Source organism: Phaethon aethereus, assembly GCF_964289735.1.
Source record: "Phaethon aethereus genome assembly, chromosome: 3".
Taxonomy (NCBI): Eukaryota; Metazoa; Chordata; class Aves; order Phaethontiformes; family Phaethontidae; genus Phaethon; species Phaethon aethereus.
The window spans coordinates 122104168-122126357 of record NC_138576.1 but is presented as its reverse complement, the minus strand read 5'-3'; the positions used below and the strand labels follow the sequence as shown (position 1 = coordinate 122126357).

Here is a 22190-nt window from a genome sequence, read left to right as displayed (position 1 = left end):
ACGCATTCCTTAAGAACAGGGATTTTCAGTATGTATGAATATCTAGAGGTAATTCCATTTCCCATCAATTGAACCTTAGCTATCTCTTTTCAGCACTAATACGGTGGGTGTTTATTGTGTAAATCAACTGATAAGATTTACAAATGGAGCCCTAAATGCTCTGACTTTTTGTCAGATTCTTTTTTTTTTTTTCTTTAATTCAATGGCACGCACAGTGCAGTAGCTTTCTTCGTAAAATTCTTACGGTTCCTGCTGTGATTGACAGGGTACAGCTTCATTATGCAGTTCGCTAGATGGGCCGATTATGGCTATGAATGCGTGAATAGGATGAATGAGAGAAATGTGTAGTTGATTCTAGCTGTGGTCGGCTGGTTCATTAATGGTGTGAAAGCACCACACGTCTTTAAGGGAAAAAATAAGAGAAACTTATTTGTACTTTTTCAGTTGTTTGGAAAAATTCGTTACGCTACTATTTTTGCCATCTAGTGTCACTTTTACGAAGAACAAGGGAAGAGTAGATCACATCAGAAATAAATTACATCAATCCTCCAGGTTGGTTTTTGAGGCACAGTCACTTCTCTTCATCCTTTTGCAACTGGAAGTTGTGTTTTGTCTTTGCCCACACTGCTCTGTCCCTCCTTTGTTGCAGTGTGGGTAAAAACTCGTGTGACAAACAGCATGTTAAGATGTATGGACTGACTTCTTCAGTGAAGAAGATTGGAGAAGACAAGCCTCGTTGGTCTTTCTCCATGTACAGCAGATGCGGTTTCACTTTTGACTGGTCTACACAGGAGCTTGAGGGGAGAGTAGCTGTGCTTTTGAAGTGTTGATTAAATGTGCAAATTATATTTCTTTTTACTGGTGGCTAAGTAGTGACAGGGATGTTTTAAATGCCCAAGCGCTTGTTACGCTTCCAGATTAGTTTGTGGTTTACACAAGATTCAGTTGTCTGCTTTCCTTATAGTGCTTCAGGGAAAAAGAAGAAAGCAGTGATTGAAAACAAGCAAAGATGATGCAGAGGGTGTGTGCACAAATCGGTGCGTGATTGTCACGGGTCTTGCTTTGGCTGCCAAAATTTCTAACCAAAGGCCTGAAAGTCAAATGACCAGAGAGCAATAGATACTATAAGCTCTCCTTGAATCGACTACGTGTTACAATGCAAATCATAGAAAAGCCAGTGTGAAAATAAAATGTTGATTAAGCCCTAAAAGAGCTCCAAAACAGAGTTATACAGCATAGGTCTGTGCTGATTCTCTCTTTTAACCACCCCTACCTTCTCTTTGGAAGCATTTCTGTGGGAAAAAATATCTCCTTCCTGTATAAATATCACTCTAAAACTAAGCAGCTTCATTGCCATTAAAAGCAGTTTGATCCATTGCTGTTGCCTGATCCCAGAAGAGCATATACCCCCCTCTGGGGCTCTCCACCTCGCTCTACTATTAAAAATGTAAGCAAACATCTCTGCTCTGTGTGCACAGAGACAATGATTTACGAACACATGGATTGCAGCTTTCTTTTTAATGAAGTTCCTCATCAATGTGCTTTGCTGGAAGACTGACCATGACTGAAGCAGTGCTGGCAGCTTCATTCGACATGAAAATTAAAATACTACAAGTGGTGAGTGTGGCCTTCTCCCAAAGCTGACTGTTCCCAGTTTTACTCTGTTCACCTGGTTTTGAAGAACAAAAAAACATGTTAAGGGACATTTTAGGGAAATGTTTTTATCCCTTGCTTTTCTTTGATCTCATTAAGAAATGCTGAGACAGCAAAAGAGTGCAGAGTGCCAAGAAGGAACGGGAGCTGCTTGGCAGCATGGATATCTACCAGGTTTTTCCAGCCAAATTAAGTCTTTCTGGAGTTTCTCTGCATTTCTCCCAGTTTAAAAATCTTTGGTTGATGAGACTGCTGTGCCTCTGCATGCACAGTGTTTCTTCAGCTTGTTGCTGTGCTCATCCCGTGATGATGAGCTCATCCCGTGCTCATCATCATGGCCGCTGCTCCCGTCTGCATTGTCCTCTGCAGTCAGTTTGCCTTCTGCTGTCATGAAACTCATCCCTGCACATGCCCTGCGATGGTCCTTTACCGTCGTTGAAGTCTGACCTGGAAGTCATCTTTGCTTCAGAAAGGCCATGCGCTTCTGTAGCATGGATGCTCATTCTGGCCACGGCTGGAGTTGTGTGGAAGGCGATGAGTAGTGCTCGCACGTCCATGTCTGTGCCTCGCCAGCGGCGCCGGGGGTTCTGTTTGGGGCTGGCCGCTGTACCGGGTGGCCGGGGGAGCAGGTCTGCCCTTTCATTCTCTTGTAGACAAATGCCTGTAGACCTCCCCGCTCCAGCACGCCCGCCCTCCTCCATCCTCCAGCTCTGTAGCACGCAAATTTCTCTGGCCCTGTGCAGCTGGGTGAGGGGGTAATGCGTGAGCCAAAAGGCAACTTTATTGTGACGGACAAGCTGGCAGATCGATGCAGTCTTCATAGATACATTAAAAATAAATGGTTTGGCTTCAGCCTGTGAAGCCTGATCCTCGTATGTTAACTGCACGGGCTGGGGTTGGGGCAGGAGGGAGCTGTTTTATTTTCCAGGGTTTTACCCGCCTGCAAATCTTGACATATTGTGGAATAGCTGGAGCAGAGTAATGTATAGTTCAAGCAATGTATGGATACATTGGTTTTATTGACAATGTACAACAGTAAAATTATTACTTCCCCGTTTGTCTGCTGACCATGAAACGGCCTGTCATGTTGTTAAGGCTGCTCTGCTAGTAAAATCTTACTGTCGTGTGTTTCAGAATAACAATGTGCCTAAGAAAAGCGATTTGTGCTAATGATAAACTCTGTAAACAATTAGAATAGGTTTGATATTTTATAAACCAATTCATAACAATCTTCAGTGTCCTGTCTAAAGAACCACCTATTCTGGGCTTGTAAGAATGAAAATGTAAAAGCTAATAACTGCGTTAAAGGTTACCTATTTACACAAAGGGTCTGGTACCGCAATAGAGGGTTTCTACTGAGGCACCAGCAAAATGCTAAATCAGGAAGTTCTGTAAAAAAGATGACAAGAGAAACATTTCCCATTCATTGAACTGAGAATTTTTAAAATTAGCGTTTTAATAATGGAAGAGTAGAGGAATGGAGTGAACATTTAATGAGTAAAATGCATCTAGAAATTATACCAAGGGGAGTTTTGTTAGAGAACAGACCCAAGTGAGAATTTGGTACTTGAGCTGTTCCCTAAAACTCATTCTTGTTGTTAGGTAATAAATTAATTATTTAAGCCACTAGGCTTCAGTTTTTAAGCAGCTGTACCTTGAAATGCAGGTTAAGTCAGCCTTAGCAGAAAGAGGGAAGTCTTTTATGATTCGTTCTTTTATTCATCTTTTACGCTTTCTTTTTAAGCTGGTTTTATAGTCATTCTTTTTATTTGCTTGTTGGCTGCTGGGTGTTCTGAATTTGAAATGCATCACGGTACCTCTGATCTTAGTGTCTATAAATGTAGAAATGACCTTGATTGAGATCAGATTTACTGGTATATTCCTCCCCCCTTGCTCAGTAATTGCAGCTTGCCTCTTTCAAACACAAATATCAAGGGGGGAAAAAAAAGTCAAAAGAAGCTTTTTCTTTCTCTGAAGCTGCCAAGAGCCAACACTTCCAAACAGAAACCTTCCTTGGAAAGTTTCAACCTGAAGCAAACTGCTGTAGTCATGGTCTGAAATGATGTTCTTTCCTGACAGAAGGACTCACCCAACCTTATCTCCACATGCAGAAGCAAATTTTAAACAAGCTATGCTATTTCTTTTCTCTTAGGCCTTAATAGTTCTCAGTTTATTATAGTAGCTGAAATGTGTGTTTAAAAAAAAAAAACCCCAAAAAACCCCAAACGCACCCAAACAAAAACAAACAAACAAAAAACCTGACCAAAAAAAAACCCACAACTTTTTTTCTGAGCGCTCGGGTGTAGCTGTTCTGCTTGTTTCAATCGCCTGCTATCATCCTGCTCATCAGTGGGTGAAGACTCTGCACCTACTTGATGAGTCAGTTGCCTGAAAGGCTGTAGGGAGAGTTTGCGGGAGTCAAGGTGTGGCAGCTGGGACTTTCAACAGAAATTATCCAATCTGTCCATCTTGTTCCCACAACTGCAGAGAATTACTACGGTGAAAATGGCAAGAAGAACAGTTAACCTTTTATTTCCTTCTCAGTAGGGTGGTTTTCTGTAGCAGTTGGGAATTTGGACTCTTGTGGGTTTCAGTTTCCCATCGCAGCGAATTCCCCTGTGTTTCTGGACGCTGGGATTCTCTGACATGCTTTTATTTGCTGAATATCGATACATGCCTCAGAATCTAAGCCACCTTTTAAGCAGTAGACACCAGGACTTGACAGCTGATGTCTGGATTAAAAAAAAAGGTAGCATACATTTTAATGTTTGGCCATTTTCGCTTGTGCTTTGAATATAGGTTGGAGGGAAATCATCAGTGGCAGCTTGGACAAAGAGTAATGGTGTGAATTCTGTAGGATTTTTGAGTAAATGTAAATATTGTTGAGTATAACAGCAGCAGGTGTTGTTGGAAAACCTGTCCTGTATGGGACAGGAACACAACTGAACCAATGGGACCAGCTCTACCAGAACTGAAAGGTCTGGCCTGATCCCTTTTGGTGACGATATTGCAAAAACCAGTGCCACTGTTGATGGTTACTGCTGCTGTGTATTGTAGGGCGATGATAAGGAAGGGGGCAGGAAAAAAAGATGTACCTGCTACCATAACTCATTCTAGCATGTTCAGATGTGCTATAGAAGAATGATGTTTGAAAAGTAAATATGCTTCCTTCTAGTCAAGTGTGTGTGGGGGGAAATCATGACACCGTTTAGTTTGTAGATATCAAGGTTTTTTTCTTCTCTCTAGGCTTTCTACTTCATTCTGCTTATAGCACCTTAGAGAGTTTAATTGCAGCATCTGATTTTGATGAGTCCAGAAGTATCATACCTAAGATATTCCCTGACTGTACTTTCTCTTTTAGTTCATTATAAGTTTCTTCAAACAGAATATCTTGTTTTATTGCATGGTGTCTCCATCTGGTCTGATGTGGGAGGAAAGCACATTATTGGAATAACTAACACATTCATAAGTCACAACTTGTCTCCTTTTAAAATGGCTGCTGAGAAAAGTCTTAAAGTATTAGACAAAAAAGATGACCTGAGTATCACCATCAAAGTTCTGAGATTTTGCATAGTGAACTTTGCCAGTGAGAGGACTGTCAAGAGGCGAGAACAACTAGGGGTTTCAAACAGTTGTGCAATACTTACAGTTGTACAGTCTGGAAAATGTAGGGTTTTTATGAAAACACTTCATCTATCCTGCATGTGGATTGCAGTATGCATGTAACAAGCATTTAGTGCATTTTCCGTCATTTTTTTCCTTTAGTTCAAATATTTCAGAATTTAGCCTTTTCTGTTTTTCATTTTTATTTAATTATCAAAGTTGTATCTTGTTACATGGTTTCCAGTTACAATATTATTCCTACCTTTGTGCCTAGGTACAACACCAGAATGGATTGACTTGCAATAAATAAATCATCTCAGGATCTTTATAGTTGTTATTTTATCTTTTTTTGTTTCTTGCAGATGTGATCCATACTGTTGGGCCGATTGCAAGAGGCCATCTCACCGACACTCATAAAGAAAACTTGGCAAATTGCTATAAATCCTCTCTGAAACTGGCAAAAGAAAACAACATCAGATCAATTGTAAGTACTGTATGAGAACACATTATTTTCTTTTAATTTGGATTTTTGTTTTCTTGCTGTAGAATAGTTATAAATATGACGGTAGACTTCCAGCAAGATTTCTTGCTGTATGTGATGTGAAAAAGCGAGAAATGTAATATCATTTGGCCAAAATAGTTGCTAGAGAAAGAGATGATTATTTTGGGAGATAAGGCAAGTTGGCCTTGTAGTAGGTGTAACAAGAAAGGGAGGGAGCTGTTCCCATGGCTCGATTTTACACAGTATTATTTATTAGAAAAGACCTAAGAAGCCACTGCTTATGTGGACAACCGCATGCAATATTGGCTCCTAAGACACGATTTGTTGCTTACTCTGTCCATTAATGTTTCTTCCTAAAAATAAAGGTATTGGTCAAGTGGCAATGTTTATAGTACACCCTCATACCAAAATGAATCATAAAATAGCTTGTTATACAATCTTCCATTGAATGATAAAGGTTCTTTGATTGAAATACATTACATTTTTGTACCTCAAAAGGCCAGATTTTCAAAGTCTACAGAGTAAAGGAGCTGTTCCCTCTCTAGCTCTGGAGCTTTGATTCTGTAGTTCAAACTGTAGCAGCAGAAGTCTTTAGATATCCCTGGGTTAGTTCCCTAAATGTTTTACCACGAAGGAAGTTATCACCTGGGCATGACTTCACACCTCTTGGGTAATTTCAGGCGGTTGTGTGATAGCACATATGTTTGGCAACGTAAAACACACACTTAGTCTAAAAAATGTTAGTTGAACCAATGGTGGTATACTGGGGTGAAATACTCATTAAGGGAAAGCTATTAACATCAAAAAATCACAAGTGGAAAATAAAACTTTGAGGAGAGTGGCAGGACAAGTGTAGGTCTTTGAGCCTGAATTAGATGTACCCTTCAGAGCTGAAGCTGATGAATATTACTTCTATCTATTTGGAGTGAACTGTGCTCTTCACACTTTTTGTGCTGATGAAGTCTTCTCTATATTTCTTTCAAGAGTCCTCTCTTGGCCATTATCCAGCCATGAAAGAGAGTTGATACCCAATTTAATTGGTACTTGATCTTTCTCTTTTTTTTTTTAAATACTATGCACATAAAAGAACTGAAAGCAACCTTGGGGTGGGGCGAGATGTTTTGAACTCCTCTCTGGGATTGTTTAAATGTACAAGGGTGTTCCTCTGTCCTGTTGTGATTTTCACTGGAGTCAGTAAGATTTCTGTGTTGTTGCTCCTGCGTTCTTCCTTGTTGTTGCCTTTAGGCTCTGGGCAATTACGTGCTGCTTCTGGGGCATTCAGGTTAGTGAGGATAAAGTTCCGAACGTGGAGGGGAGGGGAAAGAAATGGTATAAAAAATTAGAATATTGAAATAACAAAGGAAAAACTGCAGTGGGCATCGGTCAGTGCTGGTGATGCTTCCGTCTGTTGTAATTCTTTAATTTTAGGACATTCTAGGTAGTAGCTTGGTATTTAACATGGGATAATAAAGAGTGGTCGTTCTCATGGCTTTCATGAAAACTAGGCTGATAATCATCTTTTCTCACTAAACTATGGGAGAAATCATCCACGGATTATTTCCTTGCTGGTTAAGAGCTGTTGACTGTGCACCTGTTTGAGATAAAAAATACTCAACACCCAGACTTGCAGAACACAGCTGCACCAACTGAACAGGAGCCAAGAGCCATTCATTCATACCAGCATTAAGAAGCTTAGCAAGCAATATGGATTTTAAAGTCCACATGACAGATCATGGACTGTTCTGAAAAGCCCTAAGTCCAGTGATTCCAGTGATGCTTTGGGAAGTGAAGGCTACTTGAGTGTCTACCCTAATGAACAAATCAAGCCTGGAGCAAAGTAAAATGTATAATTCATTCAATTAAGGAGCAGTAGATTACTCTGAGTCTGAATAAAAGAATACAAATCGCAAGTGGGTTTCACAACATCCAGTATGGTAGACAGAGGGGAAAGGAAAGAAAATGAATAAAAACACTGACAGACTTCCGAGGCTTGCAGAGACCCAGTAGAGAGAACAGAATTACTCAAATTGGCAACATCTGAGTGTGGACTGGATTATGGCAACAGATACATTTGCAATAGGGATAAGATAAATAAAAATAGGGGTAAGAAAGGTTACCCATGTAAAATAAGTAGGAGAAAATCAGCTGTACTGATTGATGGCGTATTTTGGTGGCCTCTCTAACAAGAAGATGAAATGAGCATGGGAAGGAGGAAAATGAGGCATTTGAAAATAGGTGCTAATTAAAGCAGGAAAAGCAGTATATTTATGACATATCAATAAATAGCTATTGATGATAGCAAGTTGTAGTACACTAAAAGAATTAACTAAACCAGAAAGTATCAGAGCACTAGCAGTAGTAGCAAGTGAGAAGGAAGCAAGAAGGCATGAATGGATTGTAACAACATGAATGCATTACTTCTCTTCAAAAAAAGGACAGCAAGTCTAGGAGTTAATGCAAAAGGAGGGGACACCCCCCCCCCCCCAATTCTAATTGTTTTGAACATGAATTGTGTCATAGGAATTAGAATCGCTGGAGGCATTATGAATGAAGAGTAATGATGAATGGCAGTGTATCAAGTTGGACAGAAGTGTGCAGAGTGACTCAGGGTGCACCGCTAAACACAGGTTAATTTAACATCTTTATTAATGATTTTTGAAGAGTACATAAACAGCTCATTAATTACATTTACAAATGATGCTACATTAGGCAGTGTTGCAAACACTAGAAAAGGACGGAGATACATGATGACAACTGGTTACAGAGACTGTGAATATAACCTCATTCAGCATCCGCTACAGCACCAGAAGGGAGGTTTTTTGCCTCCACTTTAGTGGAAGATAGGTCAGAACCAGAGCTGACAGCTACAGTGTAACTCGGCATGGGAAAAGACGAAGTAGCATATGGTGGGGAAAAATAACCCAGTTTGCAAGTAGTAAAAGGGAGAAGCGTGCTGGAAAACCAGCATAATGAGGAAATGGTCTTGAAAAAGAAGCCTTAAATTAGATATACTTATGGCAGTTGCTTGTGTTGTTTCAGAATTACATATTGTTGAGCTGCCTATGGAGAAATTATGGATGCCGTGGAGGTGGTAGTTCTGTTCAAAACGGACTGGGGAGAACAGGAATAAGCTTCGGAATAGGTCAAAACTCATTTATATGTGTGTATATGTAGATGTTTTACATACCGAGGAAGGGAGGCAAGGATTTTGAAATACTATGTAAATTCTGACATGCAGCTTGATGGAGGGGGAGGAGAGAAGAATGTCATTGTGTGTATGACAAAATGGTAATTAAATGGTGTTAGCTGATGGTAATTTGGGTTCTGTTTGCATCCAAGGCGTCCAGGCATGGATGAGAGCAACTCTGTGCTAAGTCTTGGGGGAGCACTGAAATCTCTTCTGAAAATGTTACAATCTTCTCAGTATATTAAAAAAAAATGTGGTGGGTAAAACCAGAGATGAGATGAGAGGATATAAGGAAATGCCAGTCAGCGTGATTGCCAAGGTTCATAATTCACCAGCAGGCCAGCCATGGGCGAGGATTTGCATAGGCAGTAAGGCAGAAAGAAGACCCTCAGGAACACATTTGATCATCCGCAGGGTTGTTCAGAGAAATCAAACAGCCCCTGACACTAGTTTCCCATGCCCATTTTCTCACACGTTTTTTGCTCGGTGTGAGGTTTCGAATGCCATATCAGCTATTTCATACAGAAGTTTGTCTCTCTCAGATCATCTACTCTATCTGCCTTTTAGGTTACCAAAGTTTGTTCGTGTTTGTACTTGTTATCTGGCATTCCCAAAAACAGGCATCGTTTTTTCTTAGCGCTTGTTTATGTAGCTGTGCGCACTGTAGGACACTTGAGCTACTCTCTGACTATTTGTGTGGTCATTGGTGCTCGCTGAACCTTTTGTGCTGGATATTATCTATTATTTATACAATTTTCTGTCTGGTTAAGAGGCTACTTGAGAAGTTTCTGTTTATCTCCACTTAAGCTGGGAAAAATATTTAAGGTAATACAAGGAGTTTATTTTAGGAGTAAATAGTTGGCATTTAAACAAATTAAGCTTCTTAAATGTTCAGAATAACTTCCTAATAATGCCAGCATCTCGGGGTGTCATGCCAGTGTTGGGGGTGAAGTTGATAGCCCAGCCTAAGTGCATCTCCACCAACGCACGTGGCATGTGCAGCAAACGGGGAGCTGGAACCCATTGTGCAGCAGGACAGCTATGGTCTAGTCACCATCGCAGAAACATGGTGGGATGACTGTCATGACGGGAGTGCTACAACGAAGAAGCTAGAAGCTCTTCGGAAGCGACAGGAAAGGAAGGAGAGGTGATGGGGTGGCTCTGTATGTTAGGGACTGTTTCAATTGTATAGAGCTTAACAATTGTGATAACAAGGTCGAGCGCTTATGGGAAGGGATGAGGGGGAAGGCCAACGAGGCAGATATCCTGCTGGGTGTCTGTTATAGACCACCCAACCAGGATGAAGAGGCAGATGAAGCATTCTACAAGTGACTGGCAGAAGTCTCGCAATCGCTAGCCCTTGTTCTTGTCTGGTAAGTTGAAATCCTCCACATCTGCTGAAAATACAACACAGCAGAGAGGAAACAGGCTAGGAGGTTCCTGGAGTGTGTGGAGGATAACTTCTGAGCCCACCAGGGGGAGGTGCCCCGCTTGACCTGCTGTTTACAAACAGAGGACTGGTGGGAGATGTGATGGTCGGAGGCCGTCCTGGGCTTAGTGACCATGACATGATAGAATTCTCAATTCTGAGCAAAGTAAGGAGAGGGGTCAGCAAAACTGCTGCCATGGACTTCTGGAGGGCAGACTTCAGGCTGTTCAGGTCACTGGTTGAGAGAGTCCCTTGGGAGACCATCCTGAAGGGCAAAAGGGCCCAGGAAGGCTGGACAGTCTTCAGGAGGGAAATCTTAAAGGCACAGGAGCAGGCGGTCCCCATGTGCCTTAAGATGAGCTGGCAGGGAAGATGACTGGCCTGGCTGAACAGGGAGGAAAAAAAAAGGAGACTTTATCACCTCTGGAAGAAGGGGCAGGCAACTCAAGAAGAGTACAGGGAGAAAATTAGAAAGGCAAAAGCCCAGCTAGAAGTCAGTCTGGCCACGGTTGCAAGGGATAACAAAAGATGACTTTACAAATATATTAACAACAAAAAGAGAGGCAAGGAGAACCTCCATGTATTGGATGTGTGGGGGAGGAGGCAACATTGTCACCAAGGATAAGAAAAGGCTGAGGTACATAATGCCTGCTTTGCTTCAGTGTTTAGTAGCCAGACCAGGTACCTGCAGGGTATTCAGCCCCCTGAGCTGGAAGACAGGGAGGAGGAGCACAATAAACTCCTCATAATCCAGTAGGAAACAGTTAAGGACCTCTTAAGCCACCTGGACACCCACAAGTCTATGGGGCCTGATGGGATCCACCCAAGAGCACTGAGGGAGCTGGCGGAGGAGCTTGCCAAGCCACTCCCCGTCATTTATCAGCAGTCCTGGCTAACAGGGGAGGTCCCAGACGACTGGAGGCTTGCCAATGTGACACCCATCTACAAGAAGGGCCAGAAGGAAGATTCAGAGAACTACAGGCCTGTCAGCCTGACCTCCAGACCAGGGAAGATTACGGAGTGGTTCATCTTGAGAGGGCTCACAGGGCCTGTGCAGGACAACCAAGGGATCAGGCCCAGCCAGCATGGGTTCATGAAAGGCAGGTCCTGCTTGACCAACCTGATCTCCTTCTATGACCAGGTGACCTGCCTAGTGGATGAGGGAAAGGCTGTGGATGTTGTCTGCCTGGTGTCAAAGGCTTTACTAAAGTCCGTCTCCCACAGCATTCTCCTGGAGAGACTGGCTGCTCGTGGCTTAGACAAGTGTACTCTTCGCTGGGTAAAAAACTGGCTGGATGGCCGAGCCCGGAGAGTTGTGGTGAACAGAGTTAAATCCGGCTGGCGGCCAGTCACAAGCGGTGTTCCCCAGGGCTCGGTTCTGGGGCCGGTCTCGTTCAGTATCTTTATTAATGATCTGCATGAGGGGATCGAGTGCTCCCTCAGTAAGTTTGCAGATGACGCCAAGTTGGGTGGGAGTGTTGATCTGCTGGAGGGTAGGAGGGCTCTGCAGAGGGATCCGGACAGGCTGGATCGATGGACTGAGGTCAGCTGTGTGAGGTTTAATAAGGCCAAGTGCCGGGTCCTGCACTTCGGTCACAACAACCCTATGCAATTGAGGAGGAGTGGCTGGAGAGCAGCCCGGCAGAAAAGGACTTGGGGTGCTGGTTGCCAGCCGGCTGAAGATGAGCCGGCAGTGTGCCCAGGTGGCCAAGAAGGCCAACAGTGTCCTGGCCTGTATCAGCAATAGTGTGGCCAGCAGGAGCAGGGAAGTGATTGTGCCCCTGTACTTGGCAGTGGTGAGGCCGCACCTCGAATACTGTGTTCAGTTCTGGCCCCCTCACTACAAGAAGGACGTTGAGGTGCTTGACGGTGTCCAGAGAAGGGCAACGAAGCTGGTGAGGGGTCTGGAGAGCAAGTCTTACGAGGAGTGGCTGAGGGAACTGGGGTTGTGTAGCCTGGAGAAGAGGAAGTTGAGGGGAGACCTTATCGCTCTCTACAACTGCCTGAAAGGGGGTTGTGGCAACGAGGGTGTTGGTCTCTTCTCCCAAGTAACTAGAGATAGGACGAGAGGAAATGGCCTCAAGTTGCGCCAGGGGAGGTTTAGATTGGAGATTAGGAAAAATTTCTTTACTGAAAGAGTGGTCAAGCATTGGAACAGGCTGCCCAAGAAAGTGGTGGAGTCACCATCACCGGAGGTGATCAAAAAATGTGTGGATGTGGCACTTTGGGACATGTTTTAGTGGGCATGGTGGCGTTGGGTTAACGGTTGGACTTGTTAAGGTTGGAAAGGACTTTAAAGATCATCGATTCTATAATTCTAAAAAACTATATTTTGATGTTGATCTCTTTAACACATTAGCAGCAATAGCTGTCCTGAATCAATTACATCTCTGCTGCCTGAAACACTGGGAATATATTACAGGCACCAAATCTTCACTGAAAGAAGAAATGGTAAAAATATTCCAATAGAGGACTCTTCTATTTCCTGTATTGGTATTTGAAATACGAGTCTTGCAGGCTAATTAATTGTTAGATTATCAGGCAGACTAGGCGAGTTGTAATCACTGTTTTCAGGGATTAGATTAGTCCCCTGTTTACACATTGTTTGAAATTACTTACTCTGTGTGCTCTGACTTTTTTGAGGACCTCCTGTCCTGCTTTTCTTTGCATACACTGCTTTGAAGCCGTCTGATACCCTGGAACTTTCCTGAACACCAAGCACTTCCCTGCCACATACTTTATTCAGACTTCGCTTGTGGTCAAAAAAATCTCAATCAGTTTATGTCAGTTGAAGCCAGGATTGCAGTTAAATGGACACTTTCTGAACTACACAGGAAATAATAAAAAAAAAAGCACTGTGCATTATCGTGGCTGAGATCCAAGTCCAAGGGCTGTAGTGTGTTTGCAGAGAGGGAGGTTGGTGCTGATCCCTCACCCCGAAGGCAGGGTGGGCTTCCTCTGCGACGGTTACAGAAATGGAGAGGTTTTATTTGGGACTGTAGCTCTGCTGTTGGTCAGGACTGCATTCGGCATCGCAGTCTTCAGGATCGCTTTGCGTTGGCAGGGTGTGAATGGTAAAGCTTGAACAAGCAGCATTTCTTTAGGCTGTGCTCTCTGACCTCCACCTCTAGGGAGAATTATGGCTGGTGGCGGGGGGCTGGAGGAAATCCTGAAAGAATGCAGCTTTGTGAGTTGCAGAAGGAGGCCTGCTTACCACCAACAAATATATTAACAGGGTTAAACACAAAACACAGAACTTTTCCTATCTGATTCCTAGAGTCAGTTAGGGAAGAATTCATGCTATTCTAGAGGCTTACTAGATTAGTTTGCTGTTGTGTTAAAAAACAAAAAACACACACCAAAAATATCAGTGTCTTTCTGCCTGGATGTTTGTGCTGTGCATGCAAAAGGTAGTCCTGCTCCAGTGAAAACCTCATAGCTGGACTTTACTTCTCAGCACAACCACCCTGCTCCTCCTCTCTGAAGTATGTGAAGGCAAAAGGCCATCTAGCAATGTCTCAGAAGTGAGAGGACCTATTCAGGGGCTGACTTGCTCATCTTCAGGTCGAGTGGAAAAGCCATCATTTGGCAGTGGGGTGGATGGCTAGTGACCTGTAATGCTGGGTTATTTCTGGGAGAGTAGGTTGTCTCTTTTGACTCTGGATAAAGTGGGTCCCTCCTGCGCACACAGCTTATGCTGCCCTTTGCTTCGGGTTATTACAAAAGTATGCTAAATAAGGTTGGGACATGCTTTTTTTGAAATCCACATTGCGCATCCGTGTCGGGGTCTTAAATCAGTGTACGCAATGCCTGTAACTAGCTGTGCATATGCAGTGCTTTTAAGTTGAAGTCTTGTTTGAGGGTTTGTTAGATAAATACTCCTTTGACTTAAATATTTAGTTAATATACAGGGAGTTCCAAGTCATATTCTTTTGTAGGTGTTTTTCATAAACAAGGGTAATTTACTTTCATGTTATTTGTTGTCTTAGTATTGGCCAAGTAAATACCAATAGTAATAGAACTCCTTTGTACAGAAACACAATCTATTAATTATTCGGAGCGACATGTAAAAATACATCGAGAAAGGTACCTGTTACTTATCCGTTTATAGTACTAAAGAAATAACCAAATTGTCTTTTTAATGGATTTAAATATTTGTCCTCACCTGTAATTGTGGATTTTAAAAATAGACTTTGCAGCTATGCACTGATATTCTTGGTATTTGCCTTTACGTTTAAAAGGAAGGTGTACTTCTGATAGGCTGCACTGTTTCTTTGAGCTTTGAGTGGAGACATATTTAGCCGCTCTGATGCCTGAATCTTCGATTGTAAATCACGGATTTAAATTTTCAATATCAGTTTCAAATCTAGAGTGTTCTGAGTTCCTCCTGTTCTAAATTATAAAATGAATCAATGAGCAATTTTACCTGAATCGTAGGAAGTCACTTAGAATGGTGTTCGGTAATGTATTGGTCTAACAGATTGTTTTACGGCCTTGGCTTTACCTGCCTTGTTCTGTTATGATGCAGAGTTGTGTTTTAGGGACAGGAGACTTTTTTAAAAAATTCTACTTTTAAGGAGACTTACTTCCTGCTGAGAATGTTGCCATAGCAATGAGTTATAAGTCTGAAGTTCCTAAAGGTTGATTTTATTTTATCGTCTGGTTTTCTGATATAGTTTCATATTCATTGATCAGAGGAGTTGCTTTGGAAGGAAATTTCCGCAGCATCTTAAATCCATTTAATTTGTTTCTTTGAAACACTTGTTCAACTTGAAAGCTATGATATGACCGATCTTACATTTTCCAACTGAGTTTTCTCTTCAGCTTAGCCTTCCTATCTTTTGCTTGTTAATTTTTTTCTTAGGTATTTTCCAGTTAACGTCTTTAAAAATTGAACTACTGCGTTAAGTTTTCAAGTCTGCTTAAGTACCACGTTGACTCTTTACATCTGCATCAGATGAAGAGGTTATGGTCTTTCCTTTTGGTTGCAGAAATTGCTATAGCTGGCCATGCATTTGTTGACCCAAGGTGAACCTGCTGCAGTGTGTTGCGTGTGTTACGTTTCTTTCACAATGGTCTTGGCGCACTGAATCGCAATCCTATTTCTTCAATAAGGATCCCATTAAATGATGTGTATTCAGCAAGATCAAGTGTAAATCGTTACATCTAAACAGAGGTACTCATTCAGCTGAGAAAGGTTGAGGAATCACTGTAGCCCTAGGCAGAGGTTCCTTGGAGAAAAAGCTGGAGTTTGTAGCGAATCGTGCACCGGAAGCGAGTTGGCAACATCACCCTGTTGTGGGGAGAACCAAGAAAGCAGCAGCTCTGGAGTGACGTTTAAAGAGGAAAGATCTGTGGAGTTACCTGTTGCTCTTAGTAGAGCTTACTGGGCTGTTGTGTCCAATGTTGGGAACTGGTGGCAGTTTTTCAGCCAGGGGCGATTAGGGAGTTAGAAATGGCACCAAGAATAGAGTGACTGAAAAGAGGTTGGGTTTTGTTTGGGGTTTTTTGGTTTTGTTTTTTAAAATCTAGAGTACGAGGAATAGAAGTAACAGACTAAATTTATAGGAATGGAGTTTTAGGTTAAAGATGATAAGGAGTTTCCTAGCTAGTAGGTAAAAGCAGTATGAAAATTGTTTAGGGAAGTTGTGGCTCCATCAGTGGCTGTACGTGGGCCATCGCTTGCATTTGCTGAAACGCAGGTTCCGAATGCGTTAAGCACTGCTAAAAGCCCAAAGGTTGAGCTCTGGCAGCAAGGCTTGTGGAAATCGGCAGGTAGCCTAGTGACTGCAAGAGCTGGCTATAGGGTGCAGAGGCAGACAGGTTGCTTTATGTTGCAAAGAGAATTCCTTTTAAAAAAATTGTTGTAACGCTGTTGGGTTTTTATTGTTTTCTTTTGGTTTCACAGTTGCACGATTTTTTCTTTTTTTTTCTTCCTTGCCAATTTGTTTTTACTGCCTTGCCAGTGTGCCATTGGGAATGGTTTTTCTATTGAGATAAACACCTTTGCTTTCTGTTTTTCCTTTCGTCTGGCTACTCTTCTTTCTCACCATGGAGGATTTTGTACAAATGTTGAGAAGATATAACCACCTTAGGGTGTGCATACAATACATGCAATAACGTTGAGACTGGTGTACGCTTCTGAGGTTTCTTTAATAACCCATTTAAATTTTGTTTCTGCTGCCATGCAGTTATATGTTCAGTACATATTTCCTTGGAGGAAGCATATTTGTTTTATTTGATGCTTGAAACACATTACAGTGTTTGTTTTCTGTGGCAGAGAATGGCAGGACCAGCTCAGAGGGATACAGGGATCCGTTACAAATATGTTTCATGGTAACCTACCGCACAGAAATTATTTGTGGTGATGATGACAGTGTGACCTGATGTGACTCTTACTCTTTAAGTTATGATATGATGACTCGCAAATAGGGATATGCCCCCTCACCCTCGCTCCATCCTGGGTGTTCAGAAGCGTGTTGACTACTGAGAGGGACAAGTGCAGCCCCAAACTGAGCGAGTGCTTGAACTTCTACTGACAGACAGGTCTCAGGATGCTTGCGCTTAGATACTGCACTAAGCGGCATTAACAGAGGACAAAAGCCACTGTAGCCCTTCCACCCGCATGGTTTATCTCCTCCTGCCTGAACGGTCTAGATAGTATAAAGAAGTAACAGGGGTGCTTTAATAAAAGGATTGCATTACTAGGGAGTCTCTGTTTTGTTGTTCTGTGGTGTTACTGTTGTAGCTGTCCTGCAACGTGGTGGTTTTGTGATGGGAAGAGGGAGAAAGGTTAGTTATTTTTGATGGGTTTAATGAAATACTGAATACACACTTAAAAAAAAAAAAAACCCTGAACTGGTGGAATAAAAAGGAAATGGCTTGTTCAGAAATAATTCTGCAAGTTTGTATATATGATGGGTTTAACGTGTGATAATTCACCCATGACCCTGTGGGAATCCTGTGCTTAAAAGGATGAAAATTTCTAGAAACACTGCTTGTTGGCTCGGTAATTGGGCAACTGTCTCATTAGGGAAGGACAAAGTACAAATCTGTCAGACAGTGGACCAAGATGCTACTTATGTGAGACAGCTCATAAAAACTAGGGATTGCTGGAAAGTCTACACCATAAAGTGCAGGGGAAGAGAACGATTTATGTTTCAGTGCAGAGGAAATTGTACTGAAAAAAAAAATCTTCATTTTGAATGAAAAAGAAAAAAATAGTAAAAATAGACTAGAGGAATTCTTATTTGCATGCAGATCTCGGTTGTCCAGAGTCAAGTGTAAGATGCTTGTCGTTATTTGAATATCAGGTTCTTGTGATAGAAATTCATAGTAAAAGTTGATGGCATATAGAAATTCCTAACAAAGCATGTAGAGCTGGAGGGCTGTGGCTGTCAGGCTCTGTGCACACTCATCACTGTCCTACTTAACTTCCCTTCATTGACCTATTCCCTGTCATCTTGTTCGCAGTTTGTAGGCTCTTTGGGAGGGCTTGTATTTGCTTTATGAGGACAGTCTGTGTGTGCTGTGAAGGTACAATCCCTGTTAAGACTCATGGGATTCACAGCAGTAGCAGTAATGTAAAATAACAGTTGCAACAGGGTCAATTTTTTTTTTTTGACACAGTCTGCAGTGACTCCCTCTGTTATCAGAAGTGGAGTCAAATTCTGATGGAATTAGAAATTATTTATTGACAGGTTTTCATGCTGGAGGTACCCTTCGTGATGCCTAGACATGTATGAAGGGCTGCCTGGCAGATAGTGATTTGTCACTACCAGACTTTTTTCCCCTCACAATTTAATGGTGAGGAAAAGAATGCATGATGGTGCATTTTAGCACTGCGTGGTGCTCTCAAGGTCCCTGTCACTTGGCATTTTTCATCTGAAAATTTTGAGATGCTTCTGTATGTCCCATTTGGGTTTTTTAAACATTGCCTTAATATATCTGTGCGAAGAATGAACTATAGTGTGAAACTCGTATTTGCATTTTTACTTGAAATCAGCCCATTTTTCAAATAGGAAATTAAAAAATTGATTATTTTGAACATTGGTTTCTTATTTACATAGCTAATATAAAGCAAAGAAATGAAAAACTAAAAGCATAAATTATTCTGTGTATCAGATGGGCATCCTAATACTTAACTAGGATGTTTCATTACAGCGTGGTATCTATTTAGGATGAGGGTAAATGTATTGGAAAGCAGTTCTGAAAAACAAACAGAAGGGACATGCTTTCATGAGCCTTGCTTGCAGCTTGTTAAATGTTTTCTCTGAATTGCTACTAGTCTCTTGGAGCAACATACATCATACAGAAATGATATATTATGTCATAGCTACATATAAAGAAATAACAATGATCAGTAGTTAACTACAATATTTATATCCTTACCTGAGAGGTTTTTTAATATTATTGCAGTATGATGATGTCACGTTATTTTTTTTAAGGCCAGTACAGAGTACAACCAGTGTAACTCGAATAGTCTAATTAAAGTAATATGATCGGTACTTCAGTATTTTATTCTGATGAAATATTAATGTCTTCAATCTGAAAAAAACTGTTCTCACCAAATATGAATCGCATGCAGTCCATATTCAAGTAAACATCTTTAGCAGCCTTATTTTTTCTAAGCTGACTTGGTTATCAACTGCTAGTGATGTCTGCTAATTAGGATTCAGAGATTTGTTCATAGCACAGATGAAAGCAAAATATAATGCAAAGAGTTAGTAGCTTTGGTAAAGAAAATTATGATAGAGAAGATGTGTATTGTAGCATGACGTCCCACAGCTTGCCATAGAAGAACATTATTGCAGGGGAGAGAGAACTCTTTAAATTGAGATAATTACAGGTAAATTATTTTATGTTCTCTTGTTTTGCCTTTCCTTCCTAAAAGACGGCTACCTAAGTCAAAGCTATAAGCCAAGAACACACGTTTCTGTAGACTTGCAGTTAGCTTGAGCATTTACTTTAGTAGCGGTCTTATTAAAAAATATTATTTATTCTGTTCACATTGAAATATAGAATATGTAACATTGCAAATCTCCTCTTTTTCTAAGGAAATAAATCAGCATATTGCTGATTTTTATAAGTTGTCATACTCGTCTGAACTTTCTCTGACATATACTGGCTGGATTAAATCTTTATGAATTAAATCTTGACCTGTGTCTATTCCACACAACCGTGCACTTCCAGAAGAGGAGCAGACGTGACACAGTGGGTTTTGTTGATACTAAATGACGTGGTTTGGACAGAAACCTTGGATAACAATCTCAACTGAGAAAACTTAGATGGTGGTGGGGCAAAATTAGCCATTAACATGTTGTCCTTGAACAGCTCATCTTGACTCTGCACTTCCTTAAAGACAGTGCAGTTCTTTCTCCTGCTGGTGGAAAAAAAGAGGATGACTGCAAGTGTGTCAGAGCCTAGACAAAAGGTGAGAGAGCATAAGCCCAACGAGTTTTTATATTTATTGCCTGTTGGTATTCCCCATTATGGAATGCAACCCTCTCTGAGTCAGGCATCCATAGGCAGGCTTCGTGCAGGAAATTTTGCTGGCGTAGTAGCGATGGGATTAATCCCCCTGGTTTGTAAGCAGATGATGCCATTTCAGTATGACCTCTCTGTGCTCTTTATTTTTTGCCTGCCCTGAATCTGTCTCTGGCCACCGTTGTAAATGTGCTTCTTCGTGTTTTGGCATGTTGGAACTGAAATGTGCCCCTCCTTGTCACATCCCTGAAGCTGAACACGCAAGCGTTTGCATGATACAGAAAGCTCTGTACCTGCCTGCCTCCCGCAGGAGGAGGAAATGTTGCTGTTAATGATTCTGGATTACCAAAATGTTTTTGATATTGATCTTAAATCTCCATCTCCTATTGAGTTCTCATTTATGTCCTTTCTAAGTCCTTGTGTGAGCGTCTTTTCCAACTGGATCATTGCACATCACAATTTTGTTTTTCAAAGCAAAATACACAATGGCGCAAAGAGTTTCTTGATACATCCGCTGCGTGCATGCGTTCCTGTTTGACCTTTTCTTACCTCTTCTTCTGTTCTGAAATACGCCAAGTCTAAGTTTGGTGACAAGGACAAGCTGAAGACAAATGTAAGTCATCAAACAGTCATTTTTTTCTTTTTCTGCTGAATTAATGTCTGCCTGGTATTCTAATTTCCCCGTTTATGTACCGTGGTGCCGTATTTGCGTTCTTTAACAGAGAAACAGTGTTGCAAACATCATCTTAGTACTTGCTGCAATCTTGAGTCGTTACGTTTGCTGTTGTCTGTAGCTTTGTTCCTTTTAAGTGTTTATGTACTTCCCTTCTTAGATCCCTCAAAGTGTGTTTCATAATGATAAATTCTATAGGACATTTATTTATCTGTTTCTCTAATCTCTCCCCATCTCCCTTTTGATCTGTATTCTCATGTATCTTCGTTATTTCACACCTTTTGTATCATCTGCAAAATTACCGAGTGTCTTCGACTATCAGAGCTGCTGAGTTGCATTACATAAAAGAAAAGTTGTACCCAGACCTAAGACAGAATTAACAGAAATATTCTCATTTATCTCACGCACATGTCTTTTCTCTGTGGCCCTGGCACAGAAATGAGGAGTGTGCCATATAAGCTGAATTTTTGATGCAGTATTAATATTGGAATGGTTGTAATTCACCAGTTCAGAAAATGCAGCTCCCTGTTTACTTAGGAAAGCAAGCCTGTAGCACCTTATATAGGTGTGTTTGAAATCAAATCCTAAAATTTTGCGCAAGGATGGGAATTATTAAAACAAAAAGAAGTTTCATGAGACCACCAACCATTTGGTGGTCCAAGAAACCTATTGCTACAGAACTGCAAGGTGGCAATGCTGTCTGACATCGGTTCATTCAAATAAACTGCAGTCTGAGAGGATGTATATCCATCATATTTCATTTTAGGATGTCATCCCCACAAGCTAATGACATTAATGGCAGCTAATTCTAATGTAGTCCTGATGATGGTGGTGCCTACAGCTTGTAATTGGGCTTTAGAAACAGCCCACTTGATAAATTCAAGGATGCTGAGCCAAATCGCCTATTGCAGTGTTGACTTTAATTAAAATTGCTAGTGATCGATGTTTTTAAAAGCAGGAACTGCTGGTGTTCTTCATCGCCATTTACTGTGCATCATTTCAGTGGTGTGTATGTTTCCTTCATTTATAGCTGGGGGGAGTATTTTGTCTTTCTCATGTATTTGTCCTAAGCTGCATTCGTTTTTGGAAGGCCTAGTCCAATGCCATCAACACAGTCTAAAGGATTTTTGTAGGTTCCAGAGACAGTTTAAATAACTTAGCTTGTGCTGGCTAAATGCTCACAAATCTTGACCAAGAGGAGCTCTGTCACAGCTGTACCACCTGTAGTCCCTGAACTGGGTAGCTGGGATGTGTTAGTACGATTTATCATCATACCTTTCCTTTGCAGTGCAGATGTAATTTAAGCAAATGAAACCATTTTTCTTTATTATCTCCTTGTTAAGAAAACCAGCTCTTGCCTTTTCCTCAAGTGTTAGGGCTTCTCTGAATAAATATGCAAAGTATCATTTCACAAAATGACATTCTACCGAATCCCTTTGTACTTAGTCCTGCCAGAGGAGGGAGAGCTGAGATGGTTTATAAAACAAATGCGCGCGCCTTGCGAGTCTTCATGAGGTAGTTCCGGGAGAATAATGGAATGCTACGCGAGAGTCAGGGAGCTTTTGGTTAAATGACAGGCTCCAGAAAAGGCTTTGGACTATAAAATACAAAGTTAAATTTTCACTACCTAGATAACAGCCTGGACTGAGTAGAAGCA

At 41.4% G+C, this 22190-nt stretch overlaps 1 protein-coding gene across 1 annotated transcript in view; it reads left to right on the top strand.

The window, feature by feature from the left end:
- MACROD2 (mono-ADP ribosylhydrolase 2) overlaps positions 1-22190 on the top strand; it is a gene marked incomplete at its 5' end in the record, with an annotated part of 899733 nt that overhangs the window by 518898 nt on the left and 358645 nt on the right. Inside the window, one exon of the mRNA XM_081997745.1 lies at positions 5619-5740. Within this exon, the coding sequence (XP_081853871.1) occupies positions 5619-5740 (122 nt within the window). The remainder of the gene's footprint in view (positions 1-5618; positions 5741-22190) is intronic.